This window comes from Coregonus lavaretus (assembly GCF_964263955.1).
Source record: "Coregonus lavaretus genome assembly, chromosome: 9".
NCBI lineage: Eukaryota > Metazoa > Chordata > Actinopteri > Salmoniformes > Salmonidae > Coregonus > Coregonus lavaretus.
Window position 1 is genome coordinate 12,564,669 of NC_139996.1, and position 20,159 is coordinate 12,584,827.

General features: G+C 45.7%; 1 protein-coding gene and 1 pseudogene across 3 annotated transcripts in view; one reads left to right on the plus strand and one right to left on the minus strand.

Moving 5' to 3' along the window:
• The window catches only part of LOC311134866 (mitochondrial inner membrane protease subunit 2-like), a 222,058-nt pseudogene that overhangs the window by 29,186 nt on the left and 172,713 nt on the right, over positions 1 to 20,159 (minus strand). Inside the window, exon 3 of the transcript in view lies at positions 191 to 256. The product of the transcript in view is annotated as a mitochondrial inner membrane protease subunit 2-like (transcript). The remainder of the gene's footprint in view (positions 1 to 190; positions 257 to 20,159) is intronic.
• LOC311135262 (leucine-rich repeat neuronal protein 3-like) lies at positions 5,774 to 19,031 on the plus strand. Of its 2 annotated transcripts, XM_084169209.1 has the most exons (3): positions 5,774 to 6,011; positions 8,240 to 8,306; positions 15,946 to 19,031. In XM_084169209.1, the coding sequence occupies exon 3, from the start codon at positions 16,326 to 16,328 to the stop codon at positions 18,414 to 18,416; it is 2,091 nt and encodes a 696-aa protein (XP_084025335.1). In that variant the 5' UTR covers positions 5,774 to 6,011; positions 8,240 to 8,306; positions 15,946 to 16,325; the 3' UTR covers positions 18,417 to 19,031. The 2 variants fall into 2 exon arrangements, with proteins under 2 accessions (XP_084025335.1, XP_084025334.1); XM_084169208.1 differs by lacking the exon at positions 8,240 to 8,306.

Consider the following 20,159-nt stretch of genomic DNA (forward strand, 5'->3'; position numbering starts at 1 on the left):
GAAGTCTTGTCATAGGAAGTCTTGTCATAGGAAGTCTTCTCATAGGAAGTCTTCACATAGGAATTCTTCTCATAGGAAGTCTTCATATAGGCCTTTAATCAGTGAGGGATTATATTGTTATTTTAGACATCCTTTGTGTTTTAAGTTTGATTTGATAAAGCTATGGGGAAAGAGCTCATTCTGTACGTACTTAATGAAGTCTCCCTCCCGGGCTATGACCCTCTTGATGATCTTCTGCTGGGGGTTCTTGGGAGACCTGGAACAATAACGATAAACTATATAAATAAATATATATGATAAAGATACAGCTATGAGGTCATAATAAAAATTTAACCATGAACACCAAATACACAAAGAAGTAAAATAAATACAAGTTTTATGTCTGTACTGTAAAGTGACCCTATTTACTCTTGTCAACTCTTCAATAAAAATAACATAAAAAAATACCCTATTCACAACACTAGACTGAACTAGAATCAGTGTACCTTCCCAGCAGCAGACAGAAACTGACTATACTGCAGTGAGTGTTGTGTGGGGTTTAGGTACCAGGATCTCACTCCTCCCCCTCACATCACTGTCTTTCCACTCTTTCCTCTCCATCTCTCAGCAGGTGGACCTCACAACACAGCGGGACACAAACATAGCAGAGACCGGCTCAATCGGTACCTCCAGTGATGCTATCTCTTTCATAGTTACCCAATGCTTAGGTGTACCTCCACTGTACTCATATCCTTCCATATCCTTGTCTGTACATAATGCCCTGAATCAATTCTACAATGCCCGGAAATCTGCCCCTCTTCTCTGTACCCAACGCACTAGAAGACCAGTCCTTAAAGCCTTTAGCCGTATCCTTATTCTATTCCTCCTCTGTTCCTCTGGTGATATAGAGGTTAACCCAGGCCCTGTAGCCCCCAGTATCACTCCTACCCCCCAGGCGCATTTGTTGACGTCTGTAACCGTAAAAGCCTTGGTTTCTTGCATGTTAACATCAGAAGTCTCCTCCCCAAGTTTGAGTTATTCACTGCGTTAGCACACTCTGTCAACCCTGATGTTCTAGCAGTGTCTGAATCTTGGCTTAGGAAGGCCACCAAAAATTCAGAAATTTCCATTCCGAACTACAACATTTCCCGTCTAGATAGAACTGCCAAAGGGGGCGGAGTTGCAATCTACTGTAGAGATAGCCTGCAGAGCTCTATCATACTATCCAGGTCTGTGCCCAAACAGTTTGAGCTTCTACTTCTAAAAATCCACCTTTCCAGAAATAAGTCTCTCACTGTTGCCGCTTGCTACAGACCCCCCTCAGCCCCCAGTTGTGCCCTGGACACCATATGTGAATTGCTTGCCCCCCATCTATCCTCAGAGTTTGTACTGCTTGGTGACCTAAACTGGGATATGCTTAACACCCCGGCTGTCCTACAATCTAATCTAGATGCCCACAATCTCACACAAATCATCAAGGAACCTACCAGGTACAACCCTAAATCCGTAAACATGGGCACTCTCATAGATATCATCCTGACTAATTTACCCTCTAAATACACGTCCGCTGTCTTCAACCAGGATCTCAGCGATCACTGCCTCATTGCCTGCATCCGTAATAGGTCCGCGGTCAAACGACCACCCCTCATCACTGTCAAACGCTCCCTAAAACACTTCAGCGAGCAGGCCTTTCTAATTGACCTGGCCCAGGTATCCTGGATGGATATTGACCTCATTCCGTCAGTAGAGGATGCCTGGATGTTCTTCAACAGTGCTTTCCTCGTCATCTTAAATAAGCATGTCCCATTAAAATGCAGAACTAAGAACAGATATAGTCCCTGGTTCACCCCAGACTTGACTGCCCTTGACCAGCACAAAAACATCCTGTGGCGTACTGCATTAGCATCGAACAGCCCCCGCGATATGCAACTTTTCAGGGAAGTCAGGAACCAATATACACAAGCAGTTAGAAAAGCAAAGGCTAGCTTTTTCAAACATAAATTTGCATCCTGTAGCACTAACTCCAAAAAGTTTTGGGACACTGTAAAGTCCATGGAGAATAAGAGCACCTCCTCCCAGCTACCCACTGCACTGAGGCTAGGAAACACTGTCACCACTGATAAATCTACGATAATCGAGAATTTCAATAAGCATTTTGCTATGGCTGGCCATGCTTTCCACCTGGCTAACCCCTACCCCGGTCACTAGCTCTGCACCCTCCGCTGCAACTTGCCCATGCCCCCCCCCCCCCCCCCCCCCCCGCGCTTCTCCTTCACCCAAATTCAGATAGCTGATGTCCTGAAAGAGCTGCTAAATCTGGACCCCTACAAATCAGCTGGGCTAGACAATCTGGACCCTTTCTTTCTAAAATTAGCTGCCGAAATTGTCGCAACCCCTATTACTAGCCTGTTCAACCTCTCTTTCGTATCGTCTGAGATCCCCAGAGATTGGAAAGCTGCCGCGGTCATCCCCCTCTTCAAAGGGGGTGACACTCTAGATCCAAACTGTTACAGACCTATATCCATCCTGCCCTGCCTTTCGAAAGTATTTGAAAGCCAAGTTAACAAACAGATCACCGACCATTTCCAATCCCACCGTACCTTCTCCGCTATGCAATCTGGTTTCCGAGCTGGTTATGGGTGCACCTCAGCCACGCTCAAGGTCCTAAACGATATAAGAACCGCGATCGATTAAAGACAGTACTGTGCAGCCGTCTTCATCGACCTGGCCAAGGCTTTTGACGATGTCAATCATCGCATTCTTATTGGCAGACTAAATAGCCTTGGTTTCTCAAATGACTGCCTCGCCTGGTTCACCAACTACTTCTCAGATAGAGTTCATTGTGTCAAATTGGAGGGCCTGTTGTCTGGACCTCTGGCAGTCTCTATGGGGGTGCCACAGGGTTCAATTCTCGGGCCGACTCTATTCTCTGTGTATATCAATGATGTCGCGCTTGCTGCTGGTGATGCTCAGATTCACCTCTACGCAGACAACACCATTTTGTATACATCTGGCCCTTCATTGGACACTGTGTTAACAAACCTCCAAACAAGCTTCAATGCCATACAACACTCCTTCCGTGGCTTCCAACTGCTCTTAAACGCTAGTAAAACTAAATGCATGCTCTTCAATCGAACGCTGCTTGCACCCGCCCGCCCAACTAGAATCACTACTCTCGGCGGGTCTGACTTAGAATATGTGGACATCTACAAATACCTAGGTGTCTGGTTAGACTGTAAACTCTCCTTCCAGACTCACATTAAGCATCTCCAATCCAAAGTTAAATCTAGAATCGGCTTCCTATTTCACAACAAAGCCTCCTTCACTCATGCTGCTAAACATGCCCTCGTAAAACTGACTATCCTACCGATCCTTGACTTCGGCGATGTCATTTACAAAACAGCCTCCAACACTCTACTCAGCAAATTGGATGTAGTCTATCACAGTGCCATCCGTTTTGTCACCAAAGCCCCATATGTGACCTGTACGCTCTCGTTGGCTGGCCCTCACTACTTATTCGTCGCCAAACCCACTGGCTCCAGGTCATCTATAAATCACTTCTAGGCAAATCCCCGCCTTATCTTAGATCATTGGTCACCATAGCAACACCCACCCGTAGTATGCGTTCCAGCAGGTATATCTCACTGGTCATCCCCAAAGCCAACACCTCCTTTGGCCGCCTTTCCTTCCAGTTCTCTATTGCAAATGACTGGAACGAACTGCAAAAATCTCTGAAGCTGGAGACACTTGCTCCCTCACTAACTTTAAGCATCAGTTGTCAGAGCAGCTTACCGATCACTGCACCTGTACACAGCCCATCTGTAATTAGCCCACCCAACTACCTCATCCCCATATTGTTATTTATTTTGCTCATTTGCACCCCAGTATCTCTATTTGCACATCATCTTCTGCACATCTATCACTCTAGTGTTAATACTAAATTGTTATTATTTTGCACTATGGCCTATTTATTGCCTTACCTCCATAACTTACTACATTTGCACACACTGTATATAGATTTTCTATTGTGTTATTGACTGTACGTTTTGTTTATTCCATATGTAACTCTGTGTTGTTGTTGTTTTTATCGCACTGCTTTGCTTTATCTTGGCCAGGTCGCAGTTGTAAATGAGAACTTGTTCTCAACTGGCTTACCTGGTTAAATAAAGGTGAAATAAAAAGAAATAAAAAATATGCTCATCCACAGCCCATGGTAGAGAAAGATTGTTCACTTTGTTTCTAATTAACCCTTCAAGTCCTACTCCAGTCTCCTCTTCAGCTCATTTAACACATGAACATCTCAATAGGTGATCCAGGTATCCTCATGACACGGCACAAGCTCCTCTATTGTTCCTCAAGCAAAGGGGGTGGCCGATGACATCAGAAGGCACCATCAGACCAACTCCTTGAATGTCCTACTCCTAGAAGTTTGCATATATTTTTTAACCCTTTAGTGTGTGTTCTTTACTGTATTTATACTCAGAATATCACTTTTCAACAGGAAAAGTTTTTGTTTTTTTTATCGCTGGAGGACATTTTTAATAACCCAAAATACCACAATGCTCAGTTAATGAATTCTATGACCATTAACAACACAGCAATGACCTCCTTTGCCAAGCCACAAACTACTTCTGCGTAACCAACAAATGGCAAAGGCATTCACATAACGGATACAAAATGAGTTTAATAATTGGGTAATATAGAAAAGATTTGTACAAAAAATGTATCTCGCTTGGGCGTGCTGTTCAAGGACATGATCAATAGGGTTGTAATTATCAACATTCATGGGCTTATATTCCAGTCACAGATTTTATAGATGACTGTGAGGCTACCAGGGAGCCAGAGGTACAAAGGTGTTCAGTTCAGAGTGTCTGGCCAAATGAGGGACACAAAGGCATTGAATAATGACCCACAGAAACCGCAGTTTGTTAAACGCTGCCTTCAAACCCCCGGAGATTCAAACCGAAATGCCAGTCTTAATAAGAAGCCACATCCATCCTCCATCCCTCCCTCCCATGCTCTCTCACTCAGTCTCCCTCCATCACTCTCTCTTTAACACACACTCTGACACACACAGAGGCACAAACACACAGACACATACAAACTCTCTCTGTCACTCCGTTCCTCCCACTCTCTCCCACTCATACACACATATTTGGACTCTCTTTGCCTCAGGGATACAGGGGATCATGACTGATTGACAGCCCGCTCAACCAATCATAATTACCAGCAGCTCCAAGAACAGAGCCTGCGATCTGAACAGGGATTGGCCTGTGTGTGTGTGTGTTATAAATGACGGTGGAGCTGGCAGCAGCGGAGCAGAGTGATGGTTGATCAGCTGAGTGATCTGCTCTCTAACTACGCTGGAGAAAAGGAAGGATAGACAGAGAACAGCCCCCACCCTATCGCTCTGCTCTGCACCCAGCATCTTTAGCAAGCAAAGACACACACACTCACACACACAACCAAGAGAGCCTCTCTCTACCTCTCTCTCTCTCTACCTCTCTCTCTGACTCTCTCTCTCTCTCACACACACACACAAACACACACACACACACACACACACACACACACACACACACACACAGTGGAACGGTATCAGAGCTGGAGCTACCTATCTCTCCCTCCCCTCTCCTGTTTCTCTCTCTCTCTCTCTCTCTCTCTCTCTCTCTCTCTCTCTCTCTCTCTCTCTGTCTCTCTCTCTCTCTCTCTCTCTCTCTCTCTCTCTCTCTCTCTCTCTCTCTCTCTCTCTCTCTCTCTCTCTCTCTCTCACACACACACAGTGGAACGGTTTTAGAGCTGGAGCTACCCATCTCTCCCTCCCCTCTCCTGTTTCTCTCTCTCTCTCTCTGCCTCTCTCGCAACGAAAGGAGAAGAAGACGCATGTTCTTGGAAATACACATGAAAAACCTGCTGTGATCTGAGTCTCACGCTGTCATGCTGGACTGCTGCTTTAAAGCATGTGGGTCCCAGGCATGAGGGGAACACCTGCTGCTGGTCCATACAGTTTGTGAAGGGACTCACTCCCACTGGTAAGTTTCCATCTATCTCTCTCTCCTATGTGTGTATGAGTCATGTGTGGTTGGTTGGGGTGGTAGAGGGTTGGTTTTCCAGTGTGACAATGCGGTAGTCCTTGAGCTGAACCTGTGTCTGTGTGGAGGGAGTTAGCAGCCGAGAAGGCAGAAGGCACAGCCTGCAGTTATGTGGGAGGCTTGGCTGAGGGTTTTGTCGTCGCTGCTTAAGGAAACGTTTGGATGAATATGTAGGAGCTGCAGAGGTTTTAGAGAAGGAACTGCCTGTTATTGGCACAAGGATGTATTTTGGAAGTGGGGAGAGAGATGTGTGGTTGGTGTTATCTCGGCAGCATCGCTCTACAGGTACATCTGAGAAAAATAACTAAACTGATGTATACTCGCCTCTGTGTGTCTGTCGGGGCTAGAACAGAAAAGAAGACAAGTAAGGGAATCTGCCGTCAGTAGAAAATACCAGAACTCAATGAGGTAAACCAGTAATAAGCCTGAAGTAAAGAAACCTCTTTCCGTTTTCACTGATAGATCATAACACATAAGTACTGTATAGAGTTGGACACTATTTGGCTGTGTGTGCCAAGAGGAGGAACATAGAGGTTTTCTAAGAGGATTTCTTTAGGATTTGTCCACGTCTTTAAGGAATCCAGGTGAGACAGGTCAAAATGAGGCAAGAGCTGGAGTGCTGGGCTGTGGAGAACTCTCCTCTAACCAGAGAATAATACATTCCCACCGCTGCCTGCCTAATTTACCAGAACAGCACACTCTCCCCCCTCTGTCTCTCCATCTCTCTCTCACTCTCTTTCACCTCATCTCCCTCGTTCTCTCTCGCCATCGCCCATCACTCGGCTGTATTTAGGGCTTGTTCATAATTAAACAACGTCACACTGAGGCATTTTTAGTGAGCAGCAGACCTCATTCAGCACAGTCACAATGTTAGCTACTAAATGGGGTCAGAAAGATGACTGCATCATTCTGTTTTCAAGAAGTAGCCTAATCATGCATAAAATGGTCTATTTCCATGCCAAAAATGCACCAATATCATGCTGAATAGCCTGGCTAGGAACAGATTTAAATAGGCAGTTGTCCTATAGTACTCTTCTATGGCCATCCTGCATTCCCAAGGTTCTCTATGCAGACTGGTGGGGACTGGAGTGATGAATCCACAAGAGAAAGCAGTACTGGTGCTTTATACGTATAAGACAAAAAAGTGAAAGTGTACACGTTGAATCTCTGATGTCACTCTGCAGACAGCACTAAAGCAAAACACACTGACTGGCTGTACAGAAACAAAGTTGGAGAGGAATAGAACGCTACAAGACTCTGTACCTCACACTCAACACCATTCCATGCATTAATAATGGCGGTAATGTGTGCATCTCTCAATAGACACTATTTAGTCTATCAAAAAATATATATATTAAGCAGGCTAATTAATATCAATTATGTGAAATAGCATTACTATCAGAGGGTTTCAATTAGTTACTAAAATCTTGACTTGAGATTCACATGCAAACCTCAAACTCCTGTGTATACCATACCTTGTCATAGCCATAGACAGATTTAGTGTGTTTGTTGTTGTTGTTAATTTGTGAGAACTTCCTTACAATCCTTTCATCGCTCAATAAAGAGTCAAATGAAAACCACGCCACACAACCTACCTACCCTACAAAATCCCCACTATGAGAATATTAGTGTACCGTAGCACATGGATTCAAGGGCTAAACATTTGATACACTGGGAAAACACATTCCCAATAGATACAGTATGATTCTGAAGCACTGTTTTTTTCAAAGTAAATCCCATGCATTTTACAGTCAGAGCAGCAGAGCTAGTCCTACCTGGGCCTGTGGAAAAGGGAATGTTGACAGCTAACACCCCATGCATTACCAGTTAATGTATTACATTAGGTATTTATGCAATGAGCTGTGATAGTGATAGATTAATCCATAGTGAAAAATGTATGTGTGGCGAGTTCACTGTACCCTGCAAAACTCCTTGTATATAGTGTATACATACAAATAACATCGTAAATCAACAGGCAGGTCATGTTTACATGTGCACCATACCTGTGTGTGTGTGTGTGTGTGTGTGTGTGTGTGTGTGTGTCTGTGTGACAGTAGACCATATGAGAGAGGGTAGGTAGGAGGAGGAGGGGGTTGGTAGGAAGCCTGGGGTAGTTGACAGCTTAACATCGATTCCTAATTAATTGTTGAATTGCTGCTTATTTGCAGGCAGCGTTGAGCAGATGTAAGGGGGAAGCGCTTCTCTTCAGATGTCATTATGCATGGATACCACACAGTGAGTTGGCCTAATGAATGTAGCCATACAGCTAATGCTAATGACAGGCACAGTGCTAGCATAGCTAATGCAGGCTTTCATGGTGGGCTGCTCAGGCAGCCCAACATATAGCAGGCTGTGATATTGTAGCAGGTAGCGCTATAGGGAACACGAGGGAGCAGGTCACGTTGAAAGGACAATTTTAGCTTGGACAGATTTAATGGTAAATCAATAAAAAGAGGTGGGGGCACTTACCTCACTCCATTTCCCTCACCCCACCTCCCCTCCTCCGATCCCCTCACCTCCCCTCCTCCGATCCCCTCACCTCCCCTCCTCCGATCCCTTCACCTCCCCTCCTCCCACCACATCTCCTCCCCTCCCCTTCCCTCTCCCCCTCACCTCTCCTCCCCTACCACCACTTACCTGACCTCCCCTCCCCTACCACCCACTCACCTCACCTCCCACCCCCTCACTTCACCTCCCACTCCCTCACCTCACCTCCCACCCCCTCACTTCACCTCCCACTCCCTCACCTCACCTCCCACCCCCTCACCTCACCCCCTCACCTCCCCTTCAAACTACAAGACTGATACTGAACATTAGAAAAGTCAACAACCCTGCTGATGCTTCACAAAGTGGTGGCACATTTAAGGCATTTCGAGAGAAAGTGGAGGATGTGACTGAATTGGACATCGGGCACCGATTAAAAGACTGTGTTGAGAGATGTGTTGCTCTACTGGGCAACTGTAAATGCACAAATAAAACACCACTTAGTCCCCAGCAGCTTTTAAATGGCCACTATTTCCATCCTCCATTTTGTCTGTCACACTGCCTCTTGTACATACCTGTTTTTAAGTACACATGCTTTGTTTCATCTGTCTACTCTATCCCAACCGGTGCACTCTAACCCCATTCTGTCACATTTCTTTGTGAAGTAACAATGACATTCATTCATCAACATTCTAGTTTTCACATCAACGTTAAAGTGGTGGAGTTCGCAACAGAGCTAATTTTCGTTCGTAGTCCAAAAAGCTATTACCATCCAAAGATTAATTAGGCTCAACAACATAAAGACCAGTAAGATCCTTTCAGATCTGTCACAATACCATGGTACATTAATGTGGCAGAATATCAGGGTGTCACTTTCCACTAGATCAAATCAAATTAAATCAAATCAAAATGTATTTGCCACATGCGCCGAATACAACAGGTGTAGACATTACAGTGAAATGCTTACTTACAAGCCCTTAACCAACAATGCAGTTTTTTAAAGAAAAATGTAAAATAAATAGTGTTATTTAAGAAAAATTTAAAATTAAAGCAAATAGCTAAAGACCAGCAGTAAAATAAAATAGCAGTAGGGAGGCTATATACAGGGGGGTACCGGTACAGAGTCAATGTGCGGGAGCACCGGCTAGTCGAGGTAATTGAGGTCATATGTACATGTGGGTAGAGTTAAAGTGACTATGCATGAATAGTAAACAGAGTAGCAGCAGCGTAAAAGAGGGGGATGGGTGGGGTGGGGTGGGGTGGGGGGGGGGCAGTGCAAATAGTCTGGGTATCCATGATTAGCTGTTCAGGAGTCTTATGGCTTGGGGGTAGAAGCTGTTGAGAAGCCTTTTGGACCTACACTTGGCGCTCCGGTACCGCTTGCCGTGCGGTAGCAGAGAGAACAGTCTATGACTAGGGTGGCTTGAGTCATTGACAATTTTTAGGGCCTTCCTCTGACACCGCCTGGTATAGAGGTCCTGGATGGCAGGAAGCTTGACCCCAGTGATGTACTGGGCTGTACGCACTACCCTCTGTAGTGCCTTGCGGTCGGAGGCCGAGCAGTTGCCATACCAGGTGGTGATGCAACCAGTCAGGATGCTCTCGATGGTGCAGCTGTATAACTTTTTAAGGATCTGAGGACCCATGCCAAATCTTTTCAGTCTCCTGAGGGGGAATAGGTTTTGTCGTGCCCTCTTCACGACTGTCATGGTGTGTTTGGACCATGATAGTTCGTTGGTGATGTGGACACCAAGGAACTTGCAGCTCTCAACCTGTTCCACTACTGCCCCGTCGATGAGAATGGGGGCGTGCTCGGTCCTCTTTTTTTTCCTGTAGTCCACAATCATCTCCTTTGTCTTGATCACATTGAGGGAGAGGTTATTATCCTGGCACCACACGGCCAGGTCTCTGACCTCCTCCCTATAGGCTGTCTCATCGTTGTCGGTGATCAGGCCTACCACTGTTGTGTCGTCGGCAAACTTAATGATGGTGTTGCAGTCGTGCCTGACCATGCAGTCATGGGTGTACAGGGAGTACAGGAGGGGACTAAGCACGCACCCCTGAGGGGCCCCCCTGTTGTTACCTACCCTTACCACCTGGGGGCGGCCCGTCAGGAAGTCCAGGATCCAGTTGCAGAGGGAGGTGTTTAGTCCCAGGATCCTTAGCTTAGTGATGAGCTTTGAGGGCACTATGGTGTTGAACGCTGAGCTGTAGTCAATGAATACCATTCTCACATAGGTGTTCCTCTTGTCCAGGTGGGAAAGGGCAGTGTGGAGTTCAAGAGATTGCATCATCTGTGGATCTGTTGCGGTGGTATGCAAATTGGAGTGCATGCTTCAGTGTTGCTTGCCTCGAAGCGAGCATAGAAGTAATTTAGCTCGTCTGGTAGGCTTGTGTCACTGGGCAGTTCGCGGCTGTGCTTCCCTTTGTAGACTGTAATAGTTTTCAAGCCCTGCCACATCCGACGAGCGTCAGAGCCGGTGTAGTACGATTCAATCTTAGTCCTGTATTGACTCTTTGCATGTTTGATGGTTCGTCTGAGGGCATAGCGGGATTTCTTATAAGCTTATAAGTTAGAGTCCCACTCCTTGAAAGCGGCAGCTCTACCCTTTAGCTCAGTGCGGATGTTGCCTGTAATCCATGGCTTCTGGTTGGGGTATGTCCGTACGGTCACTGTGGGGATGACGTCATCGATGCAGTTATTGATGAAGCCAGTGACTGATGTGGTGTACTCCTCAATGCTATCTGAAGAATCCCGGAACATATTCCAGTCTGTGCTAGCAAAACAGTCCTGTAGCTTAGCATCTGCGTCATCTGACCAGGTGCTTCCTGCTTTAGTTTTTGCTTATAAGCAGGAATCAGGAGGATAGAGTTATGGTCAGATTTGCCAAATGCAGGGCGAGGGTGAGCTTTGTATGGGTCTCTGTGTGTGGAGTAAAGGTGGTCTAGAGTTTTTTTTCCTCTGGTTGCACATTTAACATGCTGATAGAAATGAGGTAGAACGGATTTAAGTTTCCCTGCATTAAAGTCCCCGGCCACTAGGAGCGCTGCCTCTGGATGAGCGTTTTCCAGTATGGCCTTATACAGCTCATTGAGTGCAATCTTAGTGCCAGCATCGGTTTGTGGTGGTAGATAGACAGCTACAAAAAATATAGATGAAAACTCTCTTGGTAAATAGTGTGGTCTACAGCTTATCATGAGATACTCTACCTCAGGCGAGCAAAACCTCGAGACTTCCTTAGTATTAGATTTTATGCACCAGCTGTTGTTTACAAATATACACAGACCGCCACCCCTTGTCTTACCGGAGTCAGCCGTTCTATCCTGCCGATGTAGCGTATAGCCTGCTAGCTGTATGTTATCCATGTCGTCGTTCAGCCACGACTCGGTGAAAGTTTTTTATGTCCCGTTGGTAGGATAACCTTAGTCTTAGGTCATCCAATTTGTTTTCAAATGATTTAACATTGGCTAATAGGATTGGTGGAAGAGGCAGTTTACTCGCTCGCCGTCGGATCCTTACAAGGCACCCTGACCTACGTCCACGATATCTCTGTCTCTTTCTCATGCGAATGATGGGGATTTGGGCCTTGTCGAGTGTCTATAGAATATCCTTCGCGTCCGACTCGTTGAAGAAAAAATCTTCGTCCAGTACGAGGTGAGTAATCGCTGTCCTGATATCCAGAAGCTCTTTTTGGTCATAAGAGACGGTGGCAGAAACATTATGTACAGAATAAATGACAAATAACGAAAAAAAAACAGCTATCTTCTCCGGCGCCATTCAGATCCCCTTGGCGCAGTGGCACGCTGCACATTATTTCCCCTGTATACTGTAGCTGCAGCCTGCTCGTCACTCGCTGCCTGACTAGCTGGTGAATAAAACATGGTGGATTGGAACCACTTTATGACATGTCTACTACATTAGGAGGTGGCGGGAAGGAACACACTGCACTGTGGCCTGTGGGCTCTAATCCAGTACAGAGTCTGTTTCACTGTATGAAAAAGGACATTCATATTTTAGGTATATCACCCCCCTTTCTGCCGTACACCCCTAATCGATTTGGAGAATGTCAATATTCAGCACTTAAAAGTGGTAAAATATAGTTGAGTACAATACTTTTTGGTGAGGTAGACAGCTTTCATATGGCTATACTGATTTCCCAGATATTCTTTGTTAGCATAGCATAGAGACTTTGTTGGCAGTCTCTACGGGGGTGCCACAGGGTTCAATTCTCGGGCCGACTCTATTCTTTGTGTGTATCAATGATGTCGCTCTTGCGGCTGGTGACTCTCAGATCCACCTCTACGCAGACGACAACATTTTGTATACATCTGGCCCTTCATTGGACACTGTGTTAACAAACCTCCAAACGAGCTTTGTGACCTGTACGCTCTCGTTGGCTGGCCCTCACTACATATTCGTCGCCAAACCCACTGGCTACAGGTCATCTATAAATCACTGCTAGGCAAATCCCCGCCTTATCTTAGCTCATTGGTCACCATAGCAACACCCACCCGTGGTATGCGCTCCAGCAGATATATCTCACTGGTCATCCCCAAAGCCAACACCTCCTTTGGCCGCCATTCCTTCCAGTTCTCTGCTGCCAATGACTGGAACGAACTGTAGCTTACCGATCAATGCACCTGTACACAGCCCATCTGTAATTAGCCCACCCAACTACCTCATCCCCATATTGTTATTTATTTTGCTAATTTGCACCCCAGTATCTCTATTTGCACATCATCTTCTGCACATCTATCACTCCAGTGTTAATACTAAATTGTTATTATTTTGCACTATGGCCTATTTATTGCCTTACCTCCATAACTTACTACATTTGCACACACTGTATATAGATTTTCTATTTTTCTATTGTGTTATTGACTGTACGTTTTTGTTTATCCCATATGTAACTCTCTGTTGTTGCTGTTTTTATCGCACTGCTGTGCTTTATCTTGGCCAGGTCGCAGTTGTAAATGAGAACTTATTCTCAACTGGCCTACCTGGTTAAATAAAGGTTAAATAAAGAAAATTAAAAAACATAGTGCATTGTTATCCTAATTCCCTATTTTATAGAAGTAACAAACACAACTCTATTTGTGTAGTCTTTGATGGGATTTCTGTATCTGTGCTGTATTTGTGTAGTGTTTTAAAAAAGAGTGCTGCCTTTGTACTGTGCCTAACTGTAGCATTTGGGACTTGTGAATGCAATGCACTCTCTACTAAGTGGCAAGCGGCTGAAGCAGGCTGTGTGTGGACTGATCCCTCTGTTTCCTCAGCCCAAATGAGTCCACAGAGGTCAACACTCTGTGACTTATTCGCACAATCAATTGTTTCCTCTTACCACAACCTCCTGGCCTCTAGGTAGAGGAGGAGAGAGAGAGGGGTGGGGGGGGGGGGGGGGGGGGTGGGGGGGGGAGGAGAGATGGGGGAGAGAGGGAGAGGTTAAATAATATATTAAGTAAGGGGGGAGAGAGAGGAGGAGAAAGAGAAGGGGAGATAGAGGGGGAAGGGGGAGGAGGAGAGAGGGGGGGAGAGAGAGGTTAAATAATACATTAAATAAGGGGTGTTCTGATGATGTTATTATTTAACAGCTGCAGCATATTAAACAAAACACAAGTGGAAAAGAAATCCCTAAGGGAGCTAAATAGGATAAATAATTAGAAAAAACGTTATGCAAGTCCATGGCGTTATCATCCGTGTTAAACACAAGCAAGGAGTGGAAGCTACCCGTCGGACACAAGCCTTTCCATTGAAATGGCATCACAAAGCAACAGCAGCAGCTTTCCAATGCATCTTCACCTCATCTCAACTATTCTTTCCGTAACTAAACATGCTTTATTTACATCATGTTGAAAGAACATTTACCACCACTCAAACCTCCATTTGATCTAATTATGAGCGGAAGGCATGTGAGTGAAGTAACGGCAGGCTCTTAGCGTTAAGTGATAAAAAGGGAAATTAGCATGAGCTTCGTGGAAGCAAAAGGGAGAGCGTCAATACATGCTCTCCTTATTAGCATGGGGGTTGTTTTCTTTTAAATATATTTTTCTGATCTACTGTGAAAAACATATTTACATAATATGGTTACATACACTCTCCCACCTGGGCCATGAGGAGGAATCTCTTGCCAATAAAACCATTCCCATGTATGAAACCATAAAATAAAGGTGTCTGAAAATGGTCGTTGCAAATGATAGATAGCATTACCACACTTAAGTATTTATTTCGACACTTGATATAAATAGCTTAGAAATGAAACACCAAATATGTGTGAATATTACACATGCTGTATAATATCAGGCACAGAGCAGCTTGGACAGAATCTGAACACAGGTCCTACACAGATGGCTGAGCACGAGAGCGTTAGGCACAAAAAAAAGAAACAACCAGAAAAAATATCTTTGCAGCTTGATTCCACCTGCGTGTGTTGACTGACTGCCATAAACAAGCTAATATATGCACGGTGCTCTGTCATAGTGTGTCTTCATCAGCAGCCCTGCTGTTATAGCCTTACAGACAGCTTCATCTACTAACGCACACAGAGCCGTGGCTTCTGCACTCAAGGTCACAAATGAATCAAAGCATCAATATGTGCAGTCGACACAAGCAAACCCCCGGCACAGACCTGTCACCTGTAGGAACAACTTTGATTCAACTCCTCATAAATAATGCAGGAGAGGATGACGAGACAGAACAAGACCTGTAGCAAGCTTCAGAGATATTTTGGGAGAATCTGAAATGCCTTGAGGTCATATACTTCAGGTGAAGTGATCATGGGTGGTTGTGTGTGAGTGCGACAGTTGCTTGTGCATGTGTACATGTAGTTCACAACGGCAGAGTTAGGGTGGATGACGGAATTCAGCTAATTAGGGTGTATGGTAAAACTGGGATAGTCTCTGGCTCACAATGTTTTAGCTGTTCAAACTGTTCTTGATGCAAAGTTTTTGGGAAGTGTTTTGGGGGATTTGCATTATTGCTATGAGCAAGATATGAATCGCTGTTTAAAATTCCAGATCCTCCGGCAGATCTCTTGCCCTGCAGTGATATTAAGTGACTCCAAAGTGCTATTGTGTGCATCCAAAATAGCACCATATTTCCTATATTGTACTACTTTTGACTAGGTCCCATAAGGCTCTGGTCAAAAGTAGTGCAATAAATAGGAAATAGAATGCCATTTGGGACGCATCCATTATTAGCCACCAACCTGTCAAATAATATATATAAGGTCAAGTCAATCATAACTCATCATTTTGATGGTGAAGTGAAAGCAATACAATCAAACGAGCGCAGAGTATATGTCTCAATATCCCTAAATGTCAATATATGCTTCAGTCTCCCAATAATGCCATGTAGTACTGAGTGTATTTTTTCTGATATTTTTCTCCCCAGATGGAAATTGACACGACGAGTGACAGTGATTGAGGATAATAATGATGGAAGACAGAGTAATCCATCCCCAGCCCAAGCCAGAGCGTTCCTCCTCAACCCTTCCTGCGCTTCACCGACAGCCTTCCTGAAGGATACATTGACCTTCACACATCCAACTTGCCTGACAACCTGGCACAGGGTAAATTGAAAGGTTGTTCTTCTCCTCTCTGCCAAGGACTAGGCAACGACCACAACAGGGCCAAAGCTTTAGGGAACAGGCATCAGCAGAAATCCGTTCTGTCTCACTGCAGTAACAAATGAGCCTTTATTTGTGAAGTTAACAGTGCTAACAGCTGACTCCATAAGGACCAATTTCTAGCTCAAGGTAATAGGAGGCCAAGATGAAGAAGAGCGCGTTCTTGGCTTGTTTGTTAGCGGAGCTAGCTCTGACTGCCTTTGTTCTGGCCTCAGAGGGGGGCGCTGCTCATTGCCCTGCATTGTGTCGGTGTGAGATACGACCCTGGTTCTCTCCAAGCTCTATTTATACCGAGGCTCCCACGGTGGACTGTAATGACTTAGGCCTATCGACACTGCCGGAGAGACTGCCCTCAGACACACAGGTGCTATTGTTACAGACCAACAATATCATCAGCGTTGAGAATCCTTTGGATTACCTGGCTAATATCACAGAGATAGATTTATCCCAGAATAACATATCCTCTGTGAGGGATGTCCATCTGGGTCCTCTTCCCCAGCTGCTGTCACTACACATGGAGGAGAACTGGGTTCAGGCCCTGTCAGACAGCTGTCTCCCATCCCTGCCCAACCTCCAGGAGTTCTACATTAACCACAACCTGATCTCATCCATCAGTCCTGGTGCCTTTAGAGGGCTGGGGAGGCTACTGCGGCTCCATCTCAACTCCAATCACCTCAGGGGCATCAGCAGGGTGTGGTTTCAGCCTCTGCCCCGCCTGGAGATCCTGATGATCGGGGAAAACCCCATCGTCCAATTGTCAGACATGAACTTCAAGCCCCTGGTCAACCTACGCAGCTTGGTTCTGGCCAGGATGAATCTGTCCGAAATCCCAGATGACACTCTGGTCGGCCTCGACAACCTGGAGAGTGTCTCGTTTTTCGACAACCTGTTTGACAGAGTCCCCCAGGCTGCTCTGAAGAAAGCCAAGAGCCTGAAGTTTCTGGATCTCAACAAGAACCCCATCGAGAGGATTCAGAGAGGGGACTTTGTGGACATGTTCCACCTCAAAGAGTTGGGCATCAACAGCATGCCTGCGCTGGTGTCCATCGACAGCTTCGCCCTCAGCAATCTCCCTGAGCTGACCAAGATCGAGGCCACCAACAACCCCAAGCTCTCCTACATCCATCCAAACGCCTTCCACAAGTTGCCGAGACTCGAGACACTGATGCTGAACAGCAATGCTCTCAGCGCCCTGCACCACAACACCGTAGACTCCCTGCCCAACCTGCGTGAGGTCAGCATGCACAGCAACCCCATCCGCTGTGACTGCGTCATCCGCTGGATCAACATGAACCAGACCGGCGTGCGCTTCATGGAGCCAGATTCCCTCTTCTGCGTGGAGCCGCCGGAGTACCAGGGCCAGCACGTCCACCAGGTCCACTTCAGGGAGATGACCGAGATTTGCCTCCCGCTCATCTCGCCCGGGAGCCTCCCAGATCAGGTCACCGTTGGGAAAAGGAGCTCGGTGACGCTTCACTGCCGGGCATTCGGAGAGCCGGAGCCAGAGATCTACTGGGTTACCCCCTCCGGGGACAGAGTCCTGCCCAACAGTGTGTCTGATAAGTACTACATGCATCCCGAGGGGACCTTTGACATCTATGACACTACCGTGCTTGAGGCAGGGCTGTACACCTGCGTCGCTCACAATCTTGTTGGTGCAGACCTCAAGTCTGTGTTGGTGGTGGTAGATGGATACTTTCCACATCCTTCTGATACTGGTAATGCTTTACATGTGGACGTTAGATCAGTGCAGCCCAACTCTGTTTCAGTGTCTTGGGATAATACTCATGGTGGTCTTATATCCAATATAAAGTGGTTCACAGTGGCGAATGCTAAGCACCCCTCCATGGCATACACTGCTAGAGTACCAACTGATGTGAAGATGTATTGTCTCACTCATCTGAACCCCTCCACCCAATACCGGGTGTGTGTGGAAGTCACGAGCATGCAGCTCGGACACAACAGGGACTGTGTCAATGTCACCACAAAGGGACTGGCTCACCCCGTAGAGAGCAGTGAGAAGTGGGACACAGTGGTGATGGCTGCATGTGCTGTGCTTTTCATCGTGGTCGCTGTGGCTTGCTCCATCATATACACGTCTCTGCAAAGCCAACAGTTTTACAGGAAGTTGATGGTGGACCAATCCGAGTCATTGCTGGGTCCTCTCACAGAACTCTGTGTGGCTGGAGTCAAGGTGAGAGCGACCGTAATAGACTTGCCAGACAACTCCATGTAATGAAAGAAACGTCCTTGGAGCAGGAAAATGAATGTTCTGGATTTTAAACAAGGTGAAGGAGTGTTGGACACAGAACAGTGTGATTCATGTGCCCTCTTTTCATGACAGTGACAGTACATCCTGTTCTGGAACTCCTGGAACTTGGAACACATGATGGAATCAGAAGCCGGCGCCCTCACGCATATATACGTAACCAGCTAATCCCAGACCCACAGACTCTTTTATACAACAGATTTGTGTCATTGCAGCAAAAACGTGCACAGACAGGTATCTAGATTGTGATATACGTGGCTACTGGTCGGTCATTCATGCAGTGCAACTGCAATAAAGCACAGCACGAAGACTGTGTCGTCTCTCTCAGTTATTGACTTGAGATGTCTTTGTGGTCCACAATGAGGAATATTTTCTGTGCTGTTTAAATAACACTCAAGGGCCATAAGTAAGAAATACCACTTGTATACAGTTTATAATGGGCAAAACTTGTTAGACTAGTAGACAATAACAGTGTATATGTAAACAATTTTATGATCAATATTTTTTTTTTCATTAAAAACAGTACATTGTCTATTAATCGAAATGTAATGCTTTCTCTTACTTACTTGAAATTGTAATTTACGAAAGACCCAACTTCAAGGATGACTTGCTTAGAACAATCTGAATACGATATTGGGATGCTCTGAAAGGAAAAATCTAAGCTTCCTTCATCAATAACATTCAGTTGTCCATGAAATGCAAAATGTTATAATTCATAAATATGAATCCCATAAATCTTTCCTTATCACTGTCTAAACCATGCAAAAGGAAAACAGTGTGATGTAGACAAACACAATTACTGGGACTGCCCTTGAAGGCGGACATTTTAACATTGTTACTAAAATGCAATCTCAGGCAGGACAACGTGTTTTGGCAATGACTGGGGAGTAGGAGAGCGTGTGTGTTTGTGTGTATATAACTTACACACTGTACTTAATGTGTATGTGTGTGTGCGGCATCAGAGAAACCCATTGACTTTGAATTGCATTATATTCTCTTTCATTAAAAAACCAATATGGATTCCTAACATAAACCTCACAGAGGTGATGAATCGGCGTCACATGCGGACTGATGGGAGGCATTTATCAGAGGGACTCCGCCATATATCAACTGAGTTTCAGCACCTTGGACAGGGCTTTCAGAGTGGAGACATTTGTCACCGCCATGGGAGCTAAAATATGACCCATTAGAGCGCAGGTAGTGCATAGGTCAGCGATAACACATGGAGGCTACTAGCACCGGAGCGCGGTGTGGTGCGCACCTTCCCTCCGTGACACTGGTGAGACACGGACGCCATTACAGGAACATCTCAGCAACTCTCGGGCTCGTTTGTTAAGCACTTCACATTGAAGCCGCCCACCAAGAGGGGAAGGAGACAAACAGAGCGTAAAACGAGGACAAGGTGCCTACTAGGGCTAGAAGTCAGTAGGAACAGGGACAGGATAGACAAGGAGCAGGTTTGACATGTTGAAGGTGGAACAACAGTACTGCTGTAGGTATTAGAGATGTGTGTATGTTTTTATTTGACTGCACAGCGAGATAATTGCACAACAAGATAACAACAAGATAAGAATGCTTGTTAAGCGAACTTGAGTCTTTAGTACATTCCCTGGTTCATTAGGGTAGCTTACTTGAAAGGAGAGCTCTCAGAGAAGAACTGACAGGACCTCCACTGAGGTTTCTACACATATTTTTTACTCCTCCGTTCGC